General features: G+C 41.8%; 1 protein-coding gene across 17 annotated transcripts in view; it reads left to right on the top strand.

Moving 5' to 3' along the window:
• PARD3 (par-3 family cell polarity regulator) overlaps positions 1-26,575 on the top strand; it is a 456,724-nt gene that overhangs the window by 233,132 nt on the left and 197,017 nt on the right. For 13 of the 17 annotated variants that reach the window (XM_064162595.1, XM_064162587.1, XM_064162590.1 and 10 more), the window contains 4 exons: positions 1,142-1,180; positions 14,065-14,253; positions 14,939-15,109; positions 25,882-26,032. In XM_064162595.1, the coding sequence (XP_064018665.1) occupies positions 1,142-1,180; positions 14,065-14,253; positions 14,939-15,109; positions 25,882-26,032 (550 nt within the window). The remainder of the gene's footprint in view (positions 1-1,141; positions 1,181-14,064; positions 14,254-14,938; positions 15,110-25,881; positions 26,033-26,575) is intronic. The other 4 variants (XM_064162604.1, XM_064162591.1, XM_064162599.1 and 1 more) reach the window with 1 other exon arrangement.

The raw sequence follows: 26,575 nt of genomic DNA on the forward strand, positions 1-26,575 counted from the left end.
GGTCAGGTTAAGAGGTGTGTGTATGATGGACAGACGTCATCCAGTGCAGCAGATCATGGTAAAAGTGAGTAAAATGTGGAAGCAAGGAATAAAATCAAATTACTGGAGTTTACTTTTCTAACCAGTGCACACTCGTTACACTGTGCTTACCAAACATAACCCAACATAACTTGCTGTGGAGGATTTTCTTGGAGCCTGCTGCTGAAGATGTGAACCCACTGAAGGATTGACTTAGATTATTTAGCTCTTGAGGTAATTTCTCAGTGTCAGCAGTTAGTCTCCTGTAGCCCACAAGCTATTATGCCCATTGGTATGTGTGTCCTTTACATGGTCTTGCTAGTTGACTTCATTTTTTTTTCCTTACTGGTTGTTGGCTGCAGTTAAATCTAACTGTGTGTTTGGGATACCTTTTCACTGGGTTGTTTTTTGTGTGCTTAGTCATTTGAATCTCCTGCAAAACAGCCCAAAGCATGTAAGTTTGTTGACCCCTCTAGCATTTCATTTTGGCCCAACTGAAAGGCTGGTCAGCCCTAAAGTGATTGCTCAGCTGGCAGCAAGGTGGCTGCAGGGTGCTCTAAAGGGCATCTGATGGATGTGGCCTTGGAGGAGTAATAGTTCCTTATGTGTGATTCCAGAATCTGTTATGAAATGCAGAAAGGTTTTCCAGTGATGTGTGTTTGCCTTATGTGCACTGAGCCATAGGTGAGGAATGCAAGGTATAGGAGGGGTCCCATCTGTGCTACTCATTTAAGACATTTGTAAGAGTTCATCTAGACTGACGAGATACTTCTACGAAAAATTCAAAGCAGTAGGGAAAGGCCAAGGGAGACTACCCCTGAACAAGAATGTTCCACAGGCCAGAAAACAGTGCAAACAGCTGGGATTCTTCCTTAGCCAGAAAACCACCTCCCTCACAGCCAGATCAAGTCAGTAGCACAGGTCTCAGGTCACTGGAAGATTTTTCATTCGCCTCTCCTACAGTTATTGTTTAGACAAATTCAAACCAGGGGTGTGCCAAGCACCCTTTGTTTTTCCATTGCCACTTCATGTCAGAATTGGAGCTCTTTGCTTATGCCCCTGCTGATAGATAGTGTATGTTGTATGTAGTCCTGTTCTTATTTATTTTTTTTACTTCCTTTAGAATGCAGAACAAAGCCAGTCACAAATTCCAAAGGAAACGGTAAGAGTTTTGTCTTTTCCATACTGGAAGGCTCCCAAATGTTTTTACATTGATATGGCACTTCTCCATCAAGGTTTCACAGATCCTCCTTTCACCTTCTATACTGTAGATGGCTCTCTCTAGCTTTACATTTTAAATGCAGTTTTTAATGTAATTTCAAATACTGTTTGGAACATTATCTACAATTCAGTCATTACATATGTTCAAGTGCTATTTGAAATTACATCTTTTATAGACAGCCAAAGGCATAAAGTTGGAATGCTAAGAGCAGACTGTTAGCTTGGGTTACTTGTTGGATCTAATTGTTCAAATCATGATTGTATGTTTGAAACCCAAGATACAAACACAGAAATTAGGCTGTTTGGATTTAAGTTGCAGTTGTAGGCTTACAGCAAACCTCTGTTTGTTGGATATGATTCTATGTTTTTAAGAAGTTCTGGGGAAGTGTCCAATATAACTCTTTGAAGGCTGAAACGGGTTTGTATGTGTTGTTTCAGACAGGTTGTATGCTGAGGTTGTATTCTGTTTATTTACCTCATTTTAGTCAGTTGGACAGGAGCACTTTTAATACAAATTAGACTAATGTAAGAAGGTTTTCTAAAATAAAAGGCTTACTTTATGAAATATTAAGGGAATAATATTAAATTACTGTAAATATATACAATATCTTAATAAAAAACTAACTTCAGGAAGCTCTGTTTAATTAGATACCTATATCAAAATTAAATAATAAATTAGATTATGGAGGACTTAGGAGGATTCGTGCCGGGATTTGCAATTAGTTAGGCTGCTGAAAAACAGAAGCTTGGCTCGGTTGTCTTCCTTACCAGCAGTGGTAAGATGGTGTCTTGGATTAAAGGGAGGTCAAAACTAGTTAAAGAGATGTGAGAGGCATCTCTGTGAGATAGTCAAGGGTATATATTGGTTGATACTGTTAAGGTTTCATACCAATTGAAGTTAACTGCTAAAATGGATGTTTGGGTTGAATGTAGCAGCATTCACTTTTATCCCTCTGGCTTTTGATGTCCTTCTAGCACGAAAGTCGTTTGCAAAATCATGTTTCATTGTTTCAGACATGCCTTGCAGTACCTCTTCAGTACATCACGTAACAGTGTGCATGCTTTTATCTTCATGGTTTCCTACCACGTACTGCTGATATGTAAGGAGATCAAAGATCAAAGCCCAGGACAGAGTTTCTATCTGTAATTAACTACAATTGAGAATAATTTGTGGGTGCAGCCTTATCAAAGTCTCCTGGTTTTAGGAGTTGAAATTCTACCCTAAAAACTCATTAAGATTAGCAGATTGCCTGCAAGGTGTTTATATAAATCAGTAGCACATCTGTTGCAGAGTTAATGTTTTGTGGAGAATTCCATGACTAAATCCATTCTCTGCCATTTTTGGGAACAACACCTTGACTTCATCTAAGGAAATACTGAAGGAAAATAAGAGTTCTCTACAGACACAAGATAAAATTGCTTGCTAATCATAAGATTATGCAAGATGGACAAGGGGGCGAGCAAGTAGCTAGGGGCTTCAGAAGGACCAGCCAGAAAGCCCTAGCCAGCCTCGGATGTGGAAGTGATTTGGGAAACATGTGGAAACAGATTTGATTAGTTGGGGAATGAAGCTAGGAGACTGGTTAACTCAAAAAATGTCTTGGCTTTCCCACCAGTGATGGAGATTTTTTTTGTTGTTTTTATTTATTTGGAGGCACAAAGCAGCAGTGATCAATAGTAGGAACAGCAGGTCTCTGTAAATTTGCCTACTTCTCTTTGGGAGTAAAAACTGGACTGAACATCAAAGGTGTCAGTGTGGAATGCTTTTGCACTTAGCTCCTTCCAATCTACTTTGCTTTGGATAAGTGTGATGGTGCAGTCCTACAGAACTCGTTTTCCTCAGCTGTACATTAATAATACAGTCACACTTTATTATTATTATTTTTTAAAGTATTTTTCATTGCTTTCCTTTTTTTCTCCTTGGTTCTGCCTCAATCCTATTTATTCATTCTCTGTCTACTTTTCAGGTCTTTCAGACTTCTAATCTTGCAATTTCTATTTCTGTGCCTGCTCTGATCTTTGTGCTGTTAGCTGTGAGCTTTTAGTCTACACGTGTCAAGGACTTGATAGTAAAAAGCAGAGGAGAAAAAAAAGAACCAAACAGAAAAACACGAGAGAAAAAAGCATGATGAAAGCAGGGGAGCTATAGAAATGAGGCAGAGGTGAAAAACAAGTCTGTTTTTAATTTCAAGGCAAAATGGTAGTGTTTTTTTTTTTTCTCATTGCTGTGTCTTTGTGGGGAAGTAGAATAAAAATGCACCTTTGAAATTAAAAAAGAACCCTTGAAAATGGAAGGCCTGAAGTCAAATTTGTATGGAGACCCCAAAATATAAAGCCTAATTAATTGACACATTATTAGCACTCAAGAGTTGCAATCATGCAGATGTTACTTTGAAATGGCTTACTCTAATGCTGTAGCACTCGATGTCTGTAGCTTAATTTGTGGCCTGGAATCCTAGAGGGAGTTGTTTCTTTACTACACATGTAGGAAAGCATTTGGCTTTATGTTTTGCACACCATCAGAGAGTACAGATTTTCATTCTTGAACTTGCACATGAGGAGATTTTGCAGCTTGCTCAGCTGGTAGAATTTGAGCTTTGCTCTCCAGTTATTCATAAGAAATGCAAATTGCTAATGCAGATTCAAATGCTATCCACTGACTGTGCTGCTCACTTCTCCTTTGAGGACAGGATACCAGAGTTGGGGTTTTTGAGCTTTGGAAAAGAGAAAGTTTCGAGGAGACCTTGGAGTGGCCTTCTAGTATTTGAAGGGGGCTACATGAGGGCAGAGGAGAGACTATTTACAAGGTCTTGTAATGACAGGGTGAGGAGCAGTGGGTTTAAACTGGCAGAGGAGAGATTTTAAACTGGATGTTAGGAAGAAGTTCTTTGCAGTGAGGGTGGTGAGACACTGGCACAGGTTGCCCAGGGTGGCTGTGGCTGCTCCCTCCCTGGAAATGTTCAAGGCCAGGTTGGATGAGTCCTTGAGTGAACTGTTGTAGTGGGAGGTGTCCCTGCTTATGGTGGGGGGTTGGAACTGGCTGATCTTTGAGGTCCCTTCCAGCCTAAACCATTCTATGATTTTATGGTTTTGCCTTCCATTTTGCTGGTAAGTGGAACAGGCACTGCATTCAGTCCCGAAGCAGGAAAATCTGCATCACGGTTGAAAGGTTGTCTCCCCCAGCCAAGAGTCAGTGGCATTTGTGTAGCTGATCCCATGGAGCAGATGCACCTATTTCTAAACATGGTGATTACTTGGAAGGCAGGAGATTGACCGTAATAGGAAAACTAGTAATTTATCATTATTACATTTTCTATTTCTAAGCATAATTATCTTAATCTTGTTAGAGAGCATTGAAATGAACTGTTAATTATGCTGTGTAAAACATCTGCCAATTAATTTTTTCCTCATACTCTTTGGAAGTCAATAGTGCTTCAGTAACATTTTTGCTTTGGCAATTGTCATTCACTGTTTGTTTTCTGAATTCAGAAACCAGCAAGTTAACTTTCATGTAAGCCTAATGCTAGAAAAACAATAATTATCATTTAAGTATTTTCTAGGGAGTGGGGAAAAAAAATAAAGTTAGGATTGAGAATTTCATTTTCTGATTGTTGCACTCAGCAGCATGGGAAAGCTTCATTTTTCTGTTCTCGTTTGTTTCTCTGTCAAATTGCTGTAAGTGAGCAGAATGTTATGAATTTTATGAGTGCAGGATGTGCAACAGTGCCATAACAAGAGTAGTTGGTGTGTTGGAACAATATATAAATGTTTAGCAGCCCTGCTAGAAATTGCAAATGGGATTGCTTTTATTTTCCTCTGAACTCAAACATCTCATATTCCTGTTATTATCTGAATTTCATTGTGATCACTGTGTTCTTTCCCAATGCAAGGATAATGTCATGGCTAAATCTACTAGTGTTTCTGGGTTCAGTTGCTGAGCTTGCCAGGCTTCTCTCTGTGATTCTGAGTAAATTAGCCAGCTATGCCTTTTACGTGACAATTCACTACCTGAAGGAAGGAGGAGATACCACTGTGCTCCAAGGGCATTTTGTAAGACACTCTCTATCTGCTACTTTAGTCTTTCAGCTCTTGTATGTCCAATAGGCCAGTGAGAGAAGTATAATGATTTTTCTAGGAAGCTGTGTCCTTGGCTTGTTTGGCATTGAAGTTTTTCTTGAACAATCACAGAATAATAGTCATGGAGTGGCTTAGGTTGGAAGTGATCTCAGAGATCTTCTACTCCAGCTTCCCCACTCAACTAGATTTGGCTGCTTAGGCACTCATCCAGCCTTCAACACTCCGAGGAGGATTCCCACAATCATAGAATCATAGTCAGGGTTGGAAGGGACCACAAGGGTCATCTACTTCACAGGATCACAGGATGTTAGAGGTTGGAGGAGACCTCCATAGGTCATTGTGTCCAACCCTCCTGCCAGAGCAGAACCATAATTCTACCTCCCCTGCCATGGGCAGGGACACATCAGCCTAAATCAGGCTGTCTAGAGCCTCATGCAGCCTGGCCTTAAATACGTCCAGAGGTGGGGCTTCCACCACCTGCCTGGGCAACCTTTTCCAGACTCTCATCACCCTTATGGTGAATAACTTCTTCCTAACAGCTAGTCTGAATCTACCCATTTCTACCTTTGTTCCATTCCTCCTAGTCCTATCACTACCTGACATTCTAAAAAGTCCCTCCCCAGCTTTCTTGTAGGCCCCCTTAAGATACTGAAAGGTCACAATAAGGTCACAGCTTATTCCAGAGTCTCACCACCCTCATACAGAGGAACTTTCCAAGATCCAGTCTAACCCTGCGCTCCCTCAGCCTTAAACCATTCCCCTTGTCCTATAGCTAGATACCCTTACAAAAAGCATAGGGTAGAGTTGTAGCTCAGTCTTCTTTGGCAGAACAGACACCTGCTGTTAGTCTAATCCATTGGTTTTCAGTCCCTAGGATAACTGTCTTGTCAAGAAATGAGGTTAGCTTTATGTGATGGTTTGGGTGTTCCCTGCCCTCCCACCCCCCCTCACTTTAGAAATCACCCAGACTAGACTCAGCCAGCTCTGGAAATTGAATGAGGTTTATATTTACAGCTAGCACAATATACAAGCAGATACTTACAGTATATACAGTTATATACAGAAATATACAAGATAAAAGGTGATATAGAAACACAACTCCCCTCCCAGAAATCTGAGTCCCCAGGAGGGGCTCTCAACCACCCCTTCACCTTCCCCCTACCCCTCTCAACCTTAGCCCAGTCCCAAGGAAGAATGGAGGTTCAGCCAGGGGGTTAAGAAGCAAAGTGGATTAGCCAAAGAAACTGAGGGTGAGGTTAGACAGTAAGATGCAGCTCAGAGCTTGTTTTCCTTTCACAGCCTGTAATCTAGTCATTCTCACCAAAACATTCTAACTAGCTTCAAACTAGCATGGTTTACAATGGTCTCTTTGTTCCAGAACATACAGTAGGAGCACCAAGTTTTAGTAGAAACAACAGTTTGGAACAGGGTCTGCTGGCCTTGATAAAATAGTGTCATTATGGCAGCAGCAACCAACTCATCCCTGTGTCAAGTTTTGAGATTCCAAACCAACAAAATCTTTTGTAGTGGTCCGATCAGTTGATTTGAAATGTAGCATCTCAGTTGCTTAAACCTGCTATGACAGCCCAGATCAGTGTTAGCATTAGGGAGAATGATGTTAGCATAGACAAGCAACAGCCTTCTTACAGAGATAAATAACAAACATGTGGATGTACTTAAGGCTGGGCTTTTGCAGAGCTTTGATTTTCATACCAAATGAAAATCTCATGCTAGAATTTTTGGGCTTTGGAAAACATTATTTTTTTTTGCTGAACTAACTTTAATGCATAAAAACTTTTACAGCAATACCATTTTTTAACATGGAACAGGGTTGGTTTTTTTAATACTAAATTAGATCCTTAAAATGACCATAACTGGAAATGTAAGTGGCCTGGTTTGCAGTATTTTCATAAGCTGGCGTTTCTGCATATAAATACTTACCAAAGTTAATCCATATATAATATGCAAAAAACATTTCCTTGATGGGATTAAAATTAAAGCAGACCACATTTCCCATAAAAATAATCTCAGAATTCAGATGTAGGTTTTGATATTCAGCAGCTGGTGTTTGATTTGAACGAGAGTGTGGTCTTGCCCAGATGTGACATATTAACTTAGCTAATATGAATAATGAGGCTTGGCGTATATGTGCAAATAAGATTCATTAGTGTTTGTCTAACATATGGGAGATATTAAAATACTTAACCTAGGAAGAGTTGGGGGAAAAATGTGAGCATAAAAGTTTCAGTTATGAAGTTGGGCTTAAGTCCTATGTCATTTATGACCAGTTAAGTAGACACTTCAGACCCCTTATAACCTGTAATGCAACACATGACTGCTTGATTTGAAAAAATCCTCAAAAACAATAAAAGGAGGGGAAAAAAAGATAAAAGGGCTTGTTGTATTTCAGGAGGAAACCTGCTTGGAGTGTGTGTGTCACTTATTGGATTAGTAGGCAGCCTTTTCTCTGCTGGAGGTCCAGTTTTAAATCAGATTGAGCTGTAGTTATATTTACCTTTAATGCCTACACAGGGCAGGATGCATCAGCTCTCAGTTATTCCTCCCAAGGAAAGGCTTCAACTGAAGTTAGAGAGGTGTGTTGCAGGCCACCTACATTGCTGTTTTCAGTACCTCCAGCAGTAATACATCTGCATTTTTATAGCTACTGAACATCATGATCCCTGACGAAACACTTGTTGACCAAGGAAGCTGTTGTGGTACCTTAGAGTTGTTTGATTTATGTGCTCTGTATTTGTATGGGTGAAAATGAGTCATTGCCTTTTGGTGCATCTCGCTTCAGAAGGTGGCCTGGCATGACAGCACCCACCTGACCTGGAGAACAAAACAATTGGAGTAATCTCTGATGTCAACAATGTCTTTGCCACAACAGCTAAGCGAAACCTCCTTTCTCCTGCAGCTGTCCTGTGGTTTAAAACAAGAACAGTACTTGGAGAAATTTTACTGATTTACCAGTGTAGGAGTGATGATTTCTTAGTATCACTGATACTTCATGAGACAGAAGAAAAGTAACAAATGTTGTACTAAAACCATTCTTGGGAGTGATTTCTAAGACTGAAAGTATCCTGGAAGAGGCTCTGGTGTTAGGTTAGAATTCCCCATTTATTGGAACCAAATGACAAATTGTGTGGTTTTACCAGTTCTTTTACAGCCTACACCTCACAGATTTGGAGAGCTCTCATGGCCATGGGATTTCAAACTTACCTTTCAAGGAGATGAGATTTTTCCACCTGAACAGATTCAGAAAAAAAAAGACACATTTGTGAGGCAAAATGTTAACACAATAATAATTAAACTGAGGCTAAGAGGCTTAGGGCACAACAAGACTTGGGGGCATGTAAGGTGAAGGTGTAGATGGGGTCACTGGAGGCATTAGGGTTTGTGCTGGAGTTGCATAATTGAGCATGTGAATTTCACTGTGCTGTATATAAGGGTGTGTTTGTATCTGCACATGCACATACATGTGCATACAGGAGCCCTGTAAATGTTTTCATAGACATAACTGGGCAACAGTTTTTAATTGCTTCTGTGAGGGGAAACAGGAGTGTGTTGAATTTTTGCTGAGAGTCTCACAATTAACTTTTTTCTCCATAAACAATCACAACATAACTTGCAGACAAGTTCCAGTGCCTTAATAGCTGCTGAGAAGGTAGCATGTCTAAGCTTGCAAGAGAATGAACTTTGCTGGAGAGAATGCAGCTAGATTTGTAGCTGCAGCAAGCCACTTGGGAAACTTGTCCCAGCTTGATTGAAAATTGCTTCCCCCCTGTTAGGTGGGAGGAGGTTTTCGTTGCTATTCGGTTCCTTTTTTTCACCCATCTCATGCCTGCTCACTGGCTGAACCCTGATGAGATTTCTGTAAAGCAAGAAGTCTCAGGCAAGAAATTCCTTCTTAGGATGTAAAACATGAAAGTGTAAGGAAGAGATGCTCTTACTAATATGATGAGATAAACTTACTGCGCTCAGCGTCAGGGTTTGTTTTAGTGTTGTTTATAAAATTAAATCTGTCTTTATGATCAGATCAGAAACCAGTGCCACATAGAAAAGAAAAATAATTCCCCCTCGTTTATCTTGTGGCTTTTAAACATCTCTGTATACACTTGAAGCATTGCCATACATTTGCTCTAGTCAGGATGTTTATCTTTAAGTTTACAGTACATTTAAGTTGCGTTTCAAAAGTGAAAAGCTTATCTGGAGTGTCATTTAGCAGAAATTGATGCTAAGTATGAATTCGAAGCAAAAAAAAAACAACCCAGTAAAAAATTCTCACCTGCATTTTTTTCATCACCAATAGAATTTTTATTGCAAATTACATAGTTGAACAGCTTCGTTCACCCAGCCCAAGTCATTTCAGATGACCTTTTCCTCAGCCGACTCTGCCTGAACAGAATATTGTTCTGCTGTTAATTGTTTTGGACAGAGCATGTGAAAAATCTGAAGGGAGTTGAATTTTTGTTGTTCAGGGTTCACAGTACATGATTTTGCTTGCATGTTTACTGCTGGCCTGTCAAACTATATGAAAGAATAAATTTCTCCCATAGATCAACTAATCATGAAAATGGTGTGGAGACATTTGATTGACAGGGTGAAGCTGTTCATTTAGAGTGTAGCAAGATCAAATGGAAGTTATTGCAATTAGGAAGTGATTGTGTTCTCAGCTGAAAGTCTTAAATGCTGCATTTTAGATCTTTGTGCATTTTTCTGCTGTCTCATGGATGTATTAGGGAGTTTCTGTGATTTGTTACACCTGGATACTGAATGTTCAAGATGATTTCAGCACAGGTATTGCTGTTTTTTTTTAGAAGAGCTGATAGTCAATTGACTGGGGAGAGTTGCTCTACAGGTAATGTTTCTGTACTCCAAAGGGCTTTGAGGAACAAAGGATTCAACCAGTCTTAGGTTTTGTTTGTTGGTTGATTTGTTTCTGTTTCTATAACTTTGATGGAAAATATGGTATTAGGGTAAAATTGTCCCACTTGTTTCTGTGAGAATAGGATCAGAATGGTTTGGGTTGGAAGGACCTTCCTGATGTAATCTAGTCCAAGCCCCTGCAGCCAGCAGGAACATCATCCACTAGATCAGGTTGACCAGAGCCCTGTTGAGCCTGACCTTGAATATCTCCAAGGATAGGGCTTGAACTGCTTCCCTAGGCAGCCTGTTCCAGCATTTCACCAACCTGATGGTAAAGAACTTGTTTCTAACATACAGTTTCTTCTCTCATTCCAAACCATTGCCCCTGGTCTTATCACTTCAGGCCTTTGGAAGGACGCCCTCTGCGGCCTTCTTGTAGGCCTCCTTCAGGTGCTGGAAGGCTGCTGTTAGTTCTTCATGGAACTTTCTAATCTCCAGACTGAACAACCCCAACTCTTTCAGACTGTCCTCATGGGAGAGGTGTTCCAGCCCCCTGATCACTTTTTGAATAGCTCCTTTATAACACACTCAGAGGTTCCTAACCACAATGTAGTCTATTCCAAGGTTTTTATGTATGAAGTTGTATTGACTATATCATACATGTAGTAAGATCTTTTGTACCATGGTGTGGCGCAAATGCTGGTTGGTACCTTCATATCCATGTCCAGTATTCTTGAAAGCCGCATTTCTCTTCTGACTAGTCTTATAAAAAATGGTGGGATATCAAAAAGGAATATCTGTTCACTTCCTAGCATTCTCTTCTCATAATCTATGTTCAAGTGTACAGTGCTGATAGATGACATACAGATTGGAGATGGCAAAAGGCCACTCCTGAAATTGTGGACAGAAGTATGGTGGAGAAACAAGCTGGTTTATTTGGAAAAAGCTACCAAATTAAGTGCCTAAAGCACTTAGCCTTAGCCCAGTGATGGTAGTTTTTTCCTGTGGTTGAGTTGAGCAATTTTCTCTTAGCTTCAACACTGTGTTCTGGTGTTGAGGCTGCTATTCATGAGCATAATCTACTTACTCATGTGAAGCTGCTAAGGAGTATTCTGCTTTCAGTTTAAGCCATAAGTTTCACCTGCATGCTTAGGTGTCTGTAGCCTAATACTGGCTTCTTTCTCTGTTTGGGACAGTAGAAAACAAGCAAAGCAATGCCTCACATTTAAAACAGTGCAAAAGAGTAGTAGTATAGAGGACATTAGCCAAGCCCTTGGCAATGCTTACACATATGCTCTGTCTTTGGCATAAAGAAGTGCACCTGATGGGTGCAGGCTGCGTTGGGAAGCAGTTTAGTTCTCTGTCTTGGAAGGGAGATCCCCGTGGCTGATGTTCTGACAGATGTTTTAGAAGATATAAAATACTGGGGCAAGGGGAGATTAATTGTACATGTATGATATCAGTAGTAAATTACAGCGTACCAATCTTACGTACTTCCTTGGGTTACCCAGACATCCTGCCTTGCCTTCATCTCCCATTTGGCTTCTGAGCTTTTAGTCCTACAACTAGTTATTAAGGAATATGAAAGTGGTCAGCATTCCAGAAACTGAAATGTAACATGCATCTGTCTCACATTGTTTTATTCAGCAGCCACCTGATGAAGGATGCATTCAAATGTATGCTTGGAACTGGTGCTTCTGTGACCCAAACAGGAAATTAGGATTGCAATTTTCCCAATTTGGGAAATGTTTTTTAGATCCAGCATTTCACTTCATGCGTGCAGGGCACCTCTCCATTGCTGACAGCTAGCACAAATCATGATGTTTCGTGTGGCCAGGAGATGTATTTGGATGATGGGAGTCATGAGCGAGCCAGCCCAGCTATGGCATGTGGATAAGTGGGTGTTAGATTTTGATGTTTTTTAATTGATGAAGCAGTAGGCTTTGTTATAAAAAAAGCAGATGGTTAGAGGTGAGCTAACAGTGTCTAATGCAAGGAGAGGTCTGATGAGCACATTAAGGTTTGTGCTTTTAACCAAGCTGGAAATGACAGAGCACCTGTTTTCCTTCCCTTGGCTGTTGGGCTTCTCTCCACAGCCTGACTGCCTTCCCGTCTGACATTTTCACACTGTTTCTAGGTCAGTGGTGACACAACTAGCATGCTCGTGCCCAAACCAATCATCTCAGTCAGCTGTATTCCACATGGCTTTCGCATCCAGCTTTGCTATAGTCTGTGTTTGGATTTCAGAGCAGCCTGTCAGCTTTGTGTTTCTTTAGGTCTTAGAAAACAGAGATAGCTCAGCACACACACATTAACTTCTAGTATCTTGCTCCAAGTAGCTGAGAGTAGGAATAAAACAGGAGAAAGCTTTGCAAGTGACAGGATCACAGGATGTCAGGGATTGGAAGGCACCCAGAGAGATCATCGAGTCCAATCCACCTGCCAGAGCAGGACAAATAGATGAGAGTGATGTGGGAGAAGTCAGTATGAAATCAGTGTCAGTAAGGGAGGTGATGTATTTGCTAAGGTTATGAAAAAAATTGGTCAGATTAATTCTTCCAGAGAAGAACAGTTGACTCTTGGATATTAGTGTGCACTTTCTGGTGGATGTTCTCTTTCTCCCTCATGTCGGGCAGAAGTTAACAGCTCAACTGGGTTCATGACAGTCTTTCTGGAGGCCAGACACTAAGCCCACTGCAGAGAACTGCCTGTAAGGGCATGACTTTTTTCTTTGATTGAAGAAGTTACAACCAAAAGTGGTTCTAATTGCTTAGTCATAACTGAAAGATAGTCAGAGGCAAGTAGACATCACCTACCACAAGGGACAGGGCTGCTGAGTAGCTTGTCAGAGACAAGTAGACATCACCTACCACAAGGGACAGGGCTGCTGAGTAGCTCATCTCTTCTGTTCCTCCTTTCAGCACAGCCACCTGTATGTGAGCAATGCTTCTCAGGGCCTCCCTGTTTTCTTTCCTGGGTCTTGATGCTGCTGTCACTCTGTGTCCCCATGCTGCTGCCCCCACAAGTGTCACCTCCCTGCAGGGACAGGGAACATTGCAAGGCTCCTGCTCCCAGCTCATTACCACACTGTGCTTGGTAGAAGGTGAAGCAAGAGGCTGGTCAGCACTCGCACAGCTTATGGCTTCATGGAAGGACATCAGCGAGCAGCTCTTTGCTAGGGACTCTGGCAGGCCTGGGGCCATAATTCCAGGTGTTCAGAATCTGGGATTGTCCCAGCTAGGCTAGCAAAGAACCAAAGATAGAGGTAGGGGCACAGAGGTGAAGGACAGAGCTGGGAAAGAAAGAAAATTTGCACTCAAGAGTTAGATGTGATACTAAACCTGACGACAGCAGAGTGGTGTTGTGGCAGACCTCAGCTGTGTAATTTTCTGTTTTACCTAACACAGCTAGTTTTAAACTAAATGGGGTGAATGGGTAATTTCTGAATTTAATTTCCTTGCACTTAGTTTCTCCCCATGACTGTAAAACCACCATAGATGATGATATTTAGGAAATTCTGTAGGTTTGCAAGTAGGAAAATATTTCTGATACAGCTCTCTTTTGGCTAATGAAATAGCAGCTTAGGTGTGAGCTGGTATTAATGGCACATTCAGGAATGACACACAATTCAATTAGTGTACTAGACAGAGAAGCACTTAGACACAAATGTAAGATATTTCTAAATCTAGGCATCAGCTGGAAGTGATTGAAAAATACACAATTTGTGCATGTTTCTTCAAATAATTACTGTGGGAAGTATTGTGGCATTGTAGTTAAAAGCAGGTTAGGCTTTTTTCTTTTCATGCTAACAGCTGTAGAGGAAGGAGAATCCCCCAAGAGAAATGCTGCTCTGTAATTCCATGCTAATCTTCCTGACAGAAAGCAGAAGAAGAGGAGCTTGTCCTCACACCTGATGGCACCAGGGAATTCCTGACATTTGAGGTTCCACTGAATGACTCTGGATCAGCAGGGCTTGGCGTGAGCGTCAAAGGTAACCGGTCAAAAGAAAACCATGCCGATTTAGGGATCTTCGTCAAGTCCATCATTAACGGTGGAGCAGCATCCAAGGTAAGAGGGAACATCTGCCTGCTTTGCTCTTCCTCCCTGTTCCACAATAAGGCTTGGTTTAGAATAGTCACAGATTCAAGAAGAATGAGACTGCTCTGTAACCAGTTTATCCCAAGCAGATTGTCAGAGGTAACATTTAGGTTTCTGTTCAGATTCATGTTTGCACATCCCAGACTTGAAAAAGACCTTTTATATTCTTGGGAAGCATATGAGGCATCTCTGGTAGGGTTCAATTTGTATTCTGTTTGTGCCAACAGGTTATGATAATGGGCTTGCAGTGAAAATCTATACTGGAATAGGCATTTCCAACAGTGGCTGCTATAGAAGCCATTACACCAGAGTTCAGTTGGCCATAAAATATTAGGACTAAACATAACTGATTAAATTCTTCACAGAGAGAGTGATTGGCATTGGAATGGGCTGCCCAGAGAGGTGGTGGAGTCACCATCCCTGGAGGTGTTCAAGCAAAGACTGGATGAGGCACTTAGTGCCATGGTCTAGTTGATTGGCTGGGGCTGGGTGCTAGGTTGGACTGGATGATCTTGGAGGTCTCTTCCAACCTGCTTGATTCTATGGTTCTATAATTATTTTTGCTGATGTTGTTGTTGTTTTTCTCCTCTCCCCAGCAGACTAAACTTCTTCCGTGTGTGTTTCATGTAACTAGCTATAATCTTTCCTTTTCCAGGATGGCAGGCTTCGAGTGAATGATCAACTCATAGCAGTAAATGGAGAATCATTATTGGGCAAAACAAACCAAGATGCTATGGAAACATTAAGGAGATCCATGTCCACTGAAGGAAACAAACGGGGAATGATTCAGCTTATTGTGGCGAGGAGAATAAGTAAATGCAATGAGGTAATCTGCTTTTGATACCGGGCCTGGGAGCTTTGACTTGTGAAGTGTTTGTGTTTATAGGAGGTGTCATGTTTCCTCTGAGACCTGAAAAATAATATTTGAGAAGCTAAAGAAAGAATTGCAGAATGATCTGAATTTCAGTATTAGACATGCAAGCCTTATTACTGATCAATAAAGCTTTTCTGTGGAGTATTTTCATCAATGAATAACAGGAAACACTGAATAAAACTGTATTGATTTTGTAATTGGATCCCACCGTTTATGTGATTTTTGTTCTTTGGAGGTTTTTTATGTAAGTCTATTCAATCTTTCCTTTATAGACTTGCTGTTAACTGATTTGCTTCTTTGTCACTTTCAGTCTTTTTAATGAAGAGTAGAGCTCTTACATTTCATTATTCCACTTGATCTAAACAGTTAAAAGTTCCCTGTGAAGGTGCTTCACAACTTGATGCAAATAATTCTGTTACATTGGGGTTTAAGTACATTTTGCCTTTGCCTTCGTTGCAGGGAAGTAAGAAATGCTGAGTTCAAGGCAAGGTGATGATTCTTTTTCTGATTTTATTTGCAACTTCTGCTCCTCCTGTGCAATGTTAATGTGTTGATGTTTTGAAGCATATTGATAATTTCTGAGAGTTTATCTTCTAGATTAATGTAAGTAGTGTTACATAGTAAGAATACATGGGTTTGTGATACTGAGAAGTGCAGCTGCAGTGGAGAACTGAATTAGACTTCAAATGCTTTGGACAAATTGGAGAATTGCACTGAATTAACCAGGGTGCAGTTGAATGGCAGGGCGGGGAAGCATCTGTTCTTCAACTAGCTTAAAGTCATTCTTTCATTCCTGTTAACATCGGTAAGGCCTCGTCTAGAATCTTATTTCTTGAGCATCGTACTTCAAAAATGATGTTCACAAATTGGTTTGGTACTGCTGATCCTGCCTAGGGGGAAAAGGAATGGTTTCTTTTTAAATGCATAAAATCGACCTTAAAATAATTCCAGCCCATAGTGCATTATGAAATCACATCTCAGGAAGACACTAGTTTCTCTGAAAGTTCCTCTTGTTTGACTGCTTATACACAGCTTTACTTCACACACACGTGTTTCTATATACACACTGGAAAGCCAGCTTGGATGCGCAGTTTGTCACTTCATGTCTAAGGAATTCCGACATTATATATTTAGTAATGTCCTGTTCTAGCCCAAGTTCTGAACTTGGAATTCAGACTGTCCTTTGGAGACTTTGGACTCTGGACTTTGGAGTCCAGAGAAGGGCCATGAAGATGATCAAGGGCTGGAGCATGAGGAGAGTTGAGGCTCTGCAGCCTGCAGAAGAGAAGGTTTCCAGGAGACCTTATAGTGGCCTTCCAGTATCTGAAAGGGGATACAGGAAGGCTGGGGAGAGGTTGTTTACAAGGACTTGTAATGATAGGATGAGGAGTAATGGGATTAAACTGGCAGAGGAGAGATTTAAACTGGATTTTAGGAAGAAGTTCTTTCCAGTGAGGGTGGCGAGACACTGACACAGGTTGCCCAGGGAGGTTGTGGCTGTTCCCTCCCTGGAGGTGTTCAAGGTCAGATTGGATGAGGCCTTGAGCGACCTGTTGTAGTGGGAAGTGTCCCTGCCTATGGCAGGGGTTTGGAAATGGATGATCTTTGAGGTTCCCTCCAACCTAAACCATTCTGTGGTTCTCTGGCTGTTCCTGAATTGTAGCCACTTTCAGAAGCCTTTTCTGTGTTACTACACTAAGAGAGTGCAATATTTTCAACTTTGTTTTGCATTGAGTATAATTTCTTCAAAAAGTATATAGAAGATGTTCACTTTTAGTGGACATCTTCTAGATCAAATGTGTCTAGACTGTGTAAATGTGATGGAGCAGTGATGAACCAAAGACACTATTCCCTAAACCTGATAGAAACTTTGCTCAAGCTGAGAATAGTTTGCTGCCCTATGTCTTCTTGACATTTGCTGTGGTTTATTTTGCAGAGATCACATGGCAAAAAAGTATTACAATTTAGTCTGTAGTCTATGTGCTCCAAGATGAAAGAGCTGATCAGTCAGATACACTGAAATGTGTCTACAGAGGGAACTGGATGGGGAGCTGTGACTGTCTTGGACTTGCTTTGCAGTTTTTAATGCACTACTTAATAAGCTGGTGAGATAAGCCATAATGATTTGGAGAAGTGATGATAGGCAATTATTGGTGTAGTGATCATCTTTACTAAATAATTTTTTTGCAACCAGCCTTTCTCAGGAATCACTGCTTTGATGACCCAAAGGAAATGTGGTGCCAATAATGTTTGCATATTTTAATGTGATGAAAGCACAACTTGCATAGACATAAAGCTGTTTTCCTGCTGATCTGGCAGTATCCAAGAAGCCAGTTTCCAGGAAGTCTTGCAGTGCTCAGACTTCAATGAAGTAGCTTCAGTAATCATTTTGCATTTTCAAGATCAAACTGAGTTCCTCTGAGATAGGCAACCCATTTTGCTTTTTTCTTCAATAAAATTGAGGTGTCATTGGATTTTAAGAGAGATAGTACTATAATTCTTTTTAATATCTATTTCATGAGAAGCCCTAAGAACTGTGGGAGAGGGCAGAATTCATGTGACAGCATGGTTCACCAGGCTACTACTTCTCTCTGTTTCAATTGTTCAGCTTAGAGAAGACTCCTGGGGAACCTTAGAGCTGCCTTCCAGTACCTGAGGGCATCCTACAGGAAGGCTACAGAAGGACTTTTCATAAGTGACAGGACAAGGGGGGAATGATTGGAAGCTGAGGGAGAGGAGGTTTAGATTGGATCTTAGGAAGAAGTTCTTCAGTAGGAGTGTGCTGAGACTCTGAAATAGGCTGCCCAGGGAGGTTGTGGTAGCCTCCTTCCTGGGGGCATTCAAGGCCAGGTTGGATGAGACCTTGGGCAGCCAAATCTAGCTGAGAGGTGTCCCTGCCCATGGCAGGGAGGTTGGAATGGATTATCTCTGAGGTCCCTTCCAACCTAAGCCATTCTGTGACGTGAAGATACTTAACTTTGAGTGTTGTACTGTTCAAAACTTTATGAAGTGACCTCTGATAGTTGTTTTTCGTGACTTAGCCTCATACAGCTTCAACAGTTCTCATGTTGTGGACTAAGCCTTCAAGGCAATTACAGTAACAATAGAAGTGTACATAACCACCACCAGAGCATTATCTTGTCCTCAGAGAAGTAGTGAGGAGATAATTTACGTCATATGTGCTTATGTAACTGTAAACTCAGAAGAGACCACAGACTTCCCAGAAGGTAAAAAACATTTTCATGCTGCTGTGGTTTTACTGAACTGAAGAGCTGCCTGTAGAAAGAATTTTCATTGACTCACTAGGAGATAGAATATAATCCATCCAGGATTTCAAGTGAATTATCTTGTAGTAAATATTGATATAAGCATGGAGTGAGTGGTAGTTTAGGAATGAACTCCAAACCAAAACTGTGTATCTGAGTTTTTCTCCTGTTAGCATTACATCTACACAGAGTACAGAAATGTAATTAATTCTGTAAGCTGCACTACTGCAAAACTTGCAAAGCTTTGTTTAATGTATCAGTTCCTCCAGACAAAATCACGCAGTGAGTATTGGATAGATGCTCTTAGATTAGTGTAATGAAAACATGGAGATTTGGATGTGCCTTTGAAAAAGCTGAATATGCTGTTCTTACCTAGTTTTTCAGCTTTCAGCCTTCCCTCTGTGATCAGCATTGTGTGTTGAGGCCTAACATTTGAAGGCCTGCAGTGATGGGACAAGGGGCAATAGTTTGAAATTAGAGAAGAGGAGATTTAGGTTGGATGTTAGGAACGAGTTTTGCATCATGAGGGTGGTGAGACAGTGAGCAGTGTGCCCACAGAGGTGGTTGAGGCCCCATCCTTGGTCATATTCAAGGCTCTGGACAGCTGGATCTAGTGGAGAGTGTCCCTGCTGACTGAAGGAAATCCCTTTGAACCCAGACCATTGTATGATTCTCTGACTCTGAAAGCACAGAAGGTGCACTTTGAAAGCTGTGCAGTGCCGGAAATGGGAAGGCTAACACTAGCACTGACTCACACCTCAGTTTTCCAAAGATGTGACCATCAGCTTTTAGATCTTTAACTCAGGGCTGACATTTTAAAAATCACTAAGGAGAAACACTGGAGCTCCTTGCACCATTTTCTGTTAATTAGTGATATTATGGTGATTAGCCTGTATGGGCAAACAGCTGCTGGCTGTATCCTCAGGATGCAAACAGAGCGCTGGGGCAGGACTGTCAGGCGGGGCCCTGCTGCAGCTGGCAGCAGTATGCGCTGATTCAAGAAAATAAAGGCAATTGCTCATTTTAGAATCCTGCTCTTTTCAGTCCTGCAACCTGGACAGTTTAGAGGCACAGATTGCTCGTCCATGCTCTCTTCGTGTCACACGCAGGCAGCACTTGTCTGCCATTAAGAGAGAGCAAGCATTACTGTGTTTCTCAAAATGAGAGATTTCAAAGGTTTTTCTTGTCTCTTGCCCTTTTTTGATAGAACTCATGCCTTTCCAAACCTACCTGCAATGGAGATTTGCAAGTGATTTGCAGATCCCCAAATTTATTTCTGTGTGCTTGTTCACCTTTGTTCCAGTTGCCGAGTTGAAAGCAGAGCAAACTCTGAAGCAGAGAAACAGTTATGAATCCAAATAATATGAGGACCTCACCAACTGTTAAAATAAATTGATTGGTAGGCAGATCAGCAAGAGAGATTTTGCAGATGGGTGGTTTCATTATAAAACAAAGGAGACAAGCAAGCCTCTTTTTTCCCCCCCAGTATGTGTGAAAGCATAAAACATGCAGTATCGTTTTTCTCTGCATGCACTACCTAGTTACCTTCTCTGAAATTGATATGACAGGTTTCCTGTTCTCTTTTCTTACTAGATTAGTTTTATGATGACCTTCAGGAGTTGATGCTTTAACATCTTCTCCAAACACAGATTTGGTTTTGCTGTCCATTCCCTTCTCCAAGTCATTGATAAAGCTAACCAGCATAAATAGTTCCCAGCTATGATCTCTGGGGACACCTACAGCTGGCTTTTCTTCACCCTTTATGTCCAATCCTTTAGCTAGATTTCAACTCAGAAGATGGAAACTTAGTCCAGTCTCACAAATACTTAGTTTCTTTAATGCCTTTGGTTTGAAACCTTGGGAGAGGCTTTTGGAAAATGCAAAGACATTGTCTCTCTTTCCTTGTCTGAGAGTTCATGGAGCCTGGTGGCACCTTTGTGCAACTCCAGCATCCCACTGAGGCAAGATTTCCCCATGGACATCTGCCTGACCCATGTCCATCATGCTCAGTGATCTTACTCCGTACTGTAGATGGCACCATTTTATCTGTGAGGAGGTGAGATTCCCTCTCTAGTTCTGTCTAGGTGCACAGACAGCCAGCAGTCCTCTGGCACCACAGCTGTTGGTAACAGTATGCTGAATGTGTTGGCCAGCAGCTTGCAATTCATGTTTTAGTTCCTGTAGAGCTTTTGGGAGAATGCCATCTGACCTGAGTGGCATGTTAACTTCTACGCATTTGGTTTAATGTTCTGGTGTGATCTCACTCCTCTCCTTATTTGCTAGAAAGAATGTGGTCAGGTGTGGAAATTTGCCCAACCTTCAGCAGTAAAGTCAGGCAAAGAAATTGTTGAGCTTCACTACTGCAGTGCCCCTTTTACTTTTGCCAGCAAGGAGTAGAACTCATTCCCTGTGTACCTTCTTAGGTCTGATGTCCTTGGTGAACATTTTGCCTTCAGCCCAAGCATACTCTGAATGGTGCTGCCTAAACTCTTCCTGCTTCCTTTTGTTTCTTGGGCCATGATGGTGTTTGGTTTGTTTAAATTGTGGCATATTTTATTTGAGCTTCTAATACAGGACTTTTTAATGATCTCCTTCTAGGTCTCTGGTGGTCTGTTTGGTGTATGATTTTTTCAGTGTACTTGGGTAAATTTCTAATAGTGAACATCCCAAGAAACATTTTAACAAGTTAGTTGTCAGGAAGGACTCTCCATGGTTTTCTGTTCTGCCCTGCTACCTCTCCACATTTATTTTGACTTTTTTTCTCCTTTATCTGTTTTCTATCCTCACAAGCTCCACCTTAATGCAGCTTCTTCCACATACCCCATAACCTACCAGCTACATACGTTTTACACAGCTCTGTGAGTTCCCCCCCCATCTTCTGAAAGCAGTTTATATCTTCTGCTTGCTAAAGTTGTCAGAGCAAGAACACAATGTTTCTGACAAACACTGTGCTAATTTTACATTTGCTGGTGCATGATTGGTGGTGGAAGGCAAATGTGACCCTTTCACTGGCTTTTTCCCGACTTATTTTTTATGCCTTGTAAAGTCTGTCCCTAATGCAGGGTCCCAACTTGGGTGGTAACAAGGAAAATCATATTTAATATTGATAGTAGTATTATAAAACTACCTCTGTTGGAAAAAGGAATCTGAAGCCACAGTACACAAATAAGAAAGGAAACAAGAAAGCCTGGAGGGTATTTCTGTGTGACAAAAAAAGCTTCAGTACCTTGGGTACAGGCTAATACATAGCAAATTCGTGTGCTAGTTTCTTTATAATCCCTACAGCTTGCATGCCAGTGTTTGGATAATTTACTTTCTGAAGGGAAAAGGGAGTCTGATTGTTTCTTTAAAAAACAGAAGAAACTGTTTATGCTTTGAATATTTTGGCAACGTTCTTGTGCATAAACTTTTTTCATATTTATGTGCATAACTTCAGATAGGATGGATGGTGGTGTTTAAGTGAAAAGGACTGCATTAGTTGTCCTTTTATCATCTAGATAAGCAGCAGCTGGGCTAGTTAGTACAGACAGTGCTTCAGCAAACAGCTGGTTCTTATCTGAATGACAAAGGGCCAGGGTAGAGACCTTTTTTTATTAAAAAAAAATAAAAATCTTGCTTCTATTTTTATTTCAAGAGAATGGAGAGAGAAAAAGAGCTACAGGCAGTCTGCAGCATGTGAGGGTTTATTGCATTTTTATGAATATGATCATTTATTATAGATCAGTGCTAGGAGCCCAGAGAGGGAACTCTCTCTTTACAGCCCGGAGAGAAGGCAGCTCAGGGAAAGCCTACCAGTGTCTATGAATACCTGGTGGAAGGAATAAAGAATGATCCAGACTCTTCTAAGGACTGCCCAGTGCCAGGACAAGAACCAGTGGGTACAAAACTGAAAATCAAGGCATTTGTTTAAAAAATAAGAAAAAATATTCTTTTGAGAGCATGGTCAGCCACTGGCATGGGTTCCCCAAAGAAGTTGTGGAGGCTCTGTCCTTGGAGTTAATCAGAACCCAGATGGAGAAGGCATTGGGCTACTTGCTCTTGCTGACATCTTTTGGGCAAGAGGTTGGACTAGATAACCTCCAGTACTTCATTCAACCTCAGCCAGTCCAGGACTCTTAACTGTCGCATCAAGAAGTGCACCTGCCAGGGGCAGCTATGGACAGAAAGTATATGGGGCAGCTGCTGCCTAGCTTGCCTTTCTTGGTAGACCTTTAATGAAGGTCAGGACATTGTACATCTTTGTTTATATTCCCTACTCTTTATCAATTAATCAAATTGAATTATACCCATTGGCACTGATTTCAGCTAAGGGAAAGAAGAGAAGTGTGCAATTCAAGCTCTTTATGGGAAATGCATCAGGGAGCACAGGTCTTTATTTGAACTGCAGTCTTGCTTTGGACTGTTGGTCTCTTTGTCTTGCCAAGAGCCCAGTTTCCAAATTCTATGTATTTTTCCTTCCACAGCCTTCCTGTTAGCAGTGTAAGGAAAACACTTTGTTGCTTTTGTATTGGGTTGTTTTGGTTTTTTTTTGGGTGAAAGCCACTTGTGTAATTGTGGTTTGATTTATTTCATTTTTAATATGTATTTTAGAAGAGGCATTGTATACTTTGTAAAATATTTGTGTGGTTGGCTGCTGATGCCTTTGTTGAAACCCATCTTCTGAGATGCTAATTAAATTTGAGAAAGTTTCCCTTGTGAAAATGATAAAATACATGATTCACTTTATTAAACGCTGCCATCTAAATACAAGCTCCTGCTATTTCTTTTATTTCCCTTTACTGCATTACCAGGAGTGAATTTCTGTGTATCTCTCTGATTCAGAGCTTTCTTCTTGTCAGTATCCTCCTGAAAATCTCTAGAGACCTTCCTACAAATGAGTTTGAAAGTTGATGGGTTGTCACATGAAGAAGGACTGTGCGATGTGGCTCACTAAAAGCTGGACACTTGTTACATAAAGTCATCAATATAGCACTGGGAGAGTAAATCCCAAAGCACTTTGATATTTTCACACCTTATTTAAAGGCAGTGAAATAAAGGTTAGTTCATCATTTAATGCATTTGTCATGCAAGTTTAAACTTTCAAGCAGTGTAACGTTGCTGTGCTTTCTTGCAGCGTTTCAGAATTTAACTTTCCTATTCTTTCTGCATTTGCCTTGGATTCTTTTATAGCAGCAGCTACAAATATTGTTTAATTTACTTTTCAGTAAAGCTGTCAGTTGTAATCTGCAATTTAAAAAACTAATAAAACAAATCCTCATTTCACAATTTAAACCTTATTGAGTCTAATTCACTTGCACTGCAAGTTTATTATTCTCCTGCAGCTTGACGTGCCTCCAATTGTAATTGTGTTGACCCTCCGATGCAGTAAATCTCCCCAGTGCTTATCAAACTGGGAGAGATAAGTCTACAATTTGGAACTTCATTAAATATCTCATTTGTATTAAACAGATGATGGCTTTGAACAGAAATAATAATTTCTGTGCAGACTTTGTGACCTCCCGATCGTGGTCTCCTCGACTCTGTCATGTGGCATTTCACAAACCTCTGCCCCTCCATGTACCCAGCATTATGCCAGCACTTGGATGTCAGAAGTTGTTAGTGCATCAGGCTGCCTTCAAAGCCCCTGCTGTGGAGGCTGTAGCTGAGAGCTTTGTAGCCCTTGAAGCAGATTTAAAACAATCTTTCATAGCATACATTTCTTTGTCATCTGAGGATTTTGGGTAGGGTGATTAATAATGGGCAGCTGTTTAAAGAAGAAAAAACAGCCAACAAACATGTTGCTTGTTACTGTAGTTCCTGAAACTAAGAACTGCTCTTCTGCTCATTTAGAGACCAGTCCTTGAAGTCAGCATTCCCAGTGGCTTCAAAGAATTTGCAGCATGCTCAGTATCTTGCAGTGTCTGGTGCCCACTGTATTTCAGTGCGTATAAGATCTGTGCCATGGGATTTGTGTAGGGACATTGTTCTTGAGATTTAGCTGCACATTTCAACACGAACAGGCGTGTTGGTGAAAGCAACTAAGGCTTTGATGTGTGAGTTCATCTGATTACCCTGCCAAATGCACCTATTTTTTAATGTTTGTTTTTTCAGTGGAGCTGGATTCAGTTTACATGGTTTAGGTGAATTGCTTGAATGGCCTCAGTGAAGCTCCTTTGGTACCATTACTGAGTAGCCATCAGGGTGCTAGAGCTCAGATGACCTGAGGGTGGGTGCTGTGAGGGTTGGGTGATGGTGTGGAGAGTCTTATGTCTCCACAGCAAGTGACTGTGTGCTGATGAACTAGGTGACCGAGCTGACTGCTGAGTGCTCAGTGTTCATTCTCCTCACTCCTAGGGGCTAAACCCAGCTTGGCCTCATGTAGATTTTGCTTTCCGCCCACCTCTGGTTCTGTGAGACCTGCTGAGGAAAATTCAACTTTTCCTCTTTCTGAAAACAAGGATTCAGCAGCTTCTGCAAAGGAAGGCTGTGCTGGGTAGTCACTCAGGGGAGCCCTTAGCAGAGAGCAGCTAGAGGTGGACATACAGGCAGTCTCCACCTCTGCCATGTGGCCAAGAAACCCGTCTTTGGCATTTCTTCCACCACATTCTTCACCTGCTTTGTAACAGGCTAGGGAGATCTGCCTGGAATCATGGTGGACAAGGACCTGGCAGCTTCAGGGGGTTGAGAGCTGTGGTGGCAGAGGGTACCTCAGGTCTTGCCAGTTCTGGTTTTTGTGGCTCTAGCTGGACACTGCAGCAGCACCAGGGACTGGGGAAGCTTGCAGACTGAATGGCACATGTGAGGTCTTTGTACTCCTGCGGCCAGAAAAGGCAGAGTGAAGAACCCATTCGAGGAAGAAAAAAGGAAGAAGGGGGAAAAAAAAGAAAAACAGTTACTGTGAAGCCTGATTTTTTTTTTTTAATATTTTTTCCTTTCCCTTCCCTCATGGCTACAAAACGTTTGAGTGCTTGCATATTGGTTACTAATAGGTGTAGTGGGGTTCCTGAGGGTTTCCATGATGATCACATCTGAAAGCAAATTACACGACTTCAAAAAGCTCCAGCAGCCCAATTCCAAATGGAGCTCCTGACAGGGGCCTTGTCCTGACAAGCTGTCAGTGTGGGCATGATGGCCCAGCTGTCTGCCCAGCAGTGTTGAAAAGAGCCAGAACTGTCTGTCTGAGGAATTATCCAGCAAAGAGACACCAAATGCAACGTTGGTTTGTGGGTGTTTTTTTTTTTCCTCCACCAATTTTCTGCTGAAGGATTTGAGATCTGACAGGGCACCATGGGAGGTGCAGTGTAAAGTGGCTTAGAAAGTTGATCATTAAGCAGAGCTGTCACTGCGAATTATATCTGTCCAGGGTGAGAAGTTCTAGCTCATTTGGTGCCCAGACAGGCCTAGGCCTTAGGCAAGTTGTGACAATTCCCCCATGCTGCTAAGTGGACCCTGGGCACTAATTTCCCTCTCTCTGTGCAGCTGGAGTCACCTGGGAGCCCCTCCGGGCCAGAGCTGCCCATAGAGACTCTGCTGGACGACCGGGAACGGAGGATTTCCCACTCCCTCTACGGCGGGATCGAGGGCCTGAGCGAGTCGCCCACGAGGAGCACGGCGCTGAGTCGGATAATGGGTGAGTGAGACCAGCTCTGGTCATCAGGGGCTGCCTTCCCTTTCCTCTCTGTGACTCATGTATTGCGTTGCACCACAAGGCAGGAGCCTTCAGGAACAGTGTGGCCAGTAGGACAAGGGAGGTTATTCTTCCCCTGTACTCAGCGCTGCTCAGGCCACACCTTGAGTGCTGTGTCCAGTTCTGGGCTCCTCAATTTGAGAGAGATGTTGAGGTGCTGGAAGGTGTCCAGAGAAGTGCAACAAAGCTGGTAAGGGGCCTGGAACACAAACCCTATGAGGAGAGGCTGAGGGAGCTGGGGGTGTGCAGCCTGCAGAAGAGGAGGCTCAGGGCAGAGTTCATTGCTGTCTGCAAGTACCTGAAAGGAGGCTGTAGCCAGGTGGGATTGGTCTCTTCTTTCAGGCAAGCAGCAACAGAACAAGGGGATACAGTCTCAAGCTGTGCCAGGGGAGGTATAAGCTGGATGTTAGGAGGAAGTTCTTGACAGAGAGAGTGATTGACACTGGAGTGGGCTGCCGAGGGATGTGGTGGAGTCACCATCCCTGG

Source organism: Pogoniulus pusillus, chromosome 23, assembly GCF_015220805.1.
Source record: "Pogoniulus pusillus isolate bPogPus1 chromosome 23, bPogPus1.pri, whole genome shotgun sequence".
Classification (NCBI taxonomy): Eukaryota; Metazoa; Chordata; class Aves; order Piciformes; family Lybiidae; genus Pogoniulus; species Pogoniulus pusillus.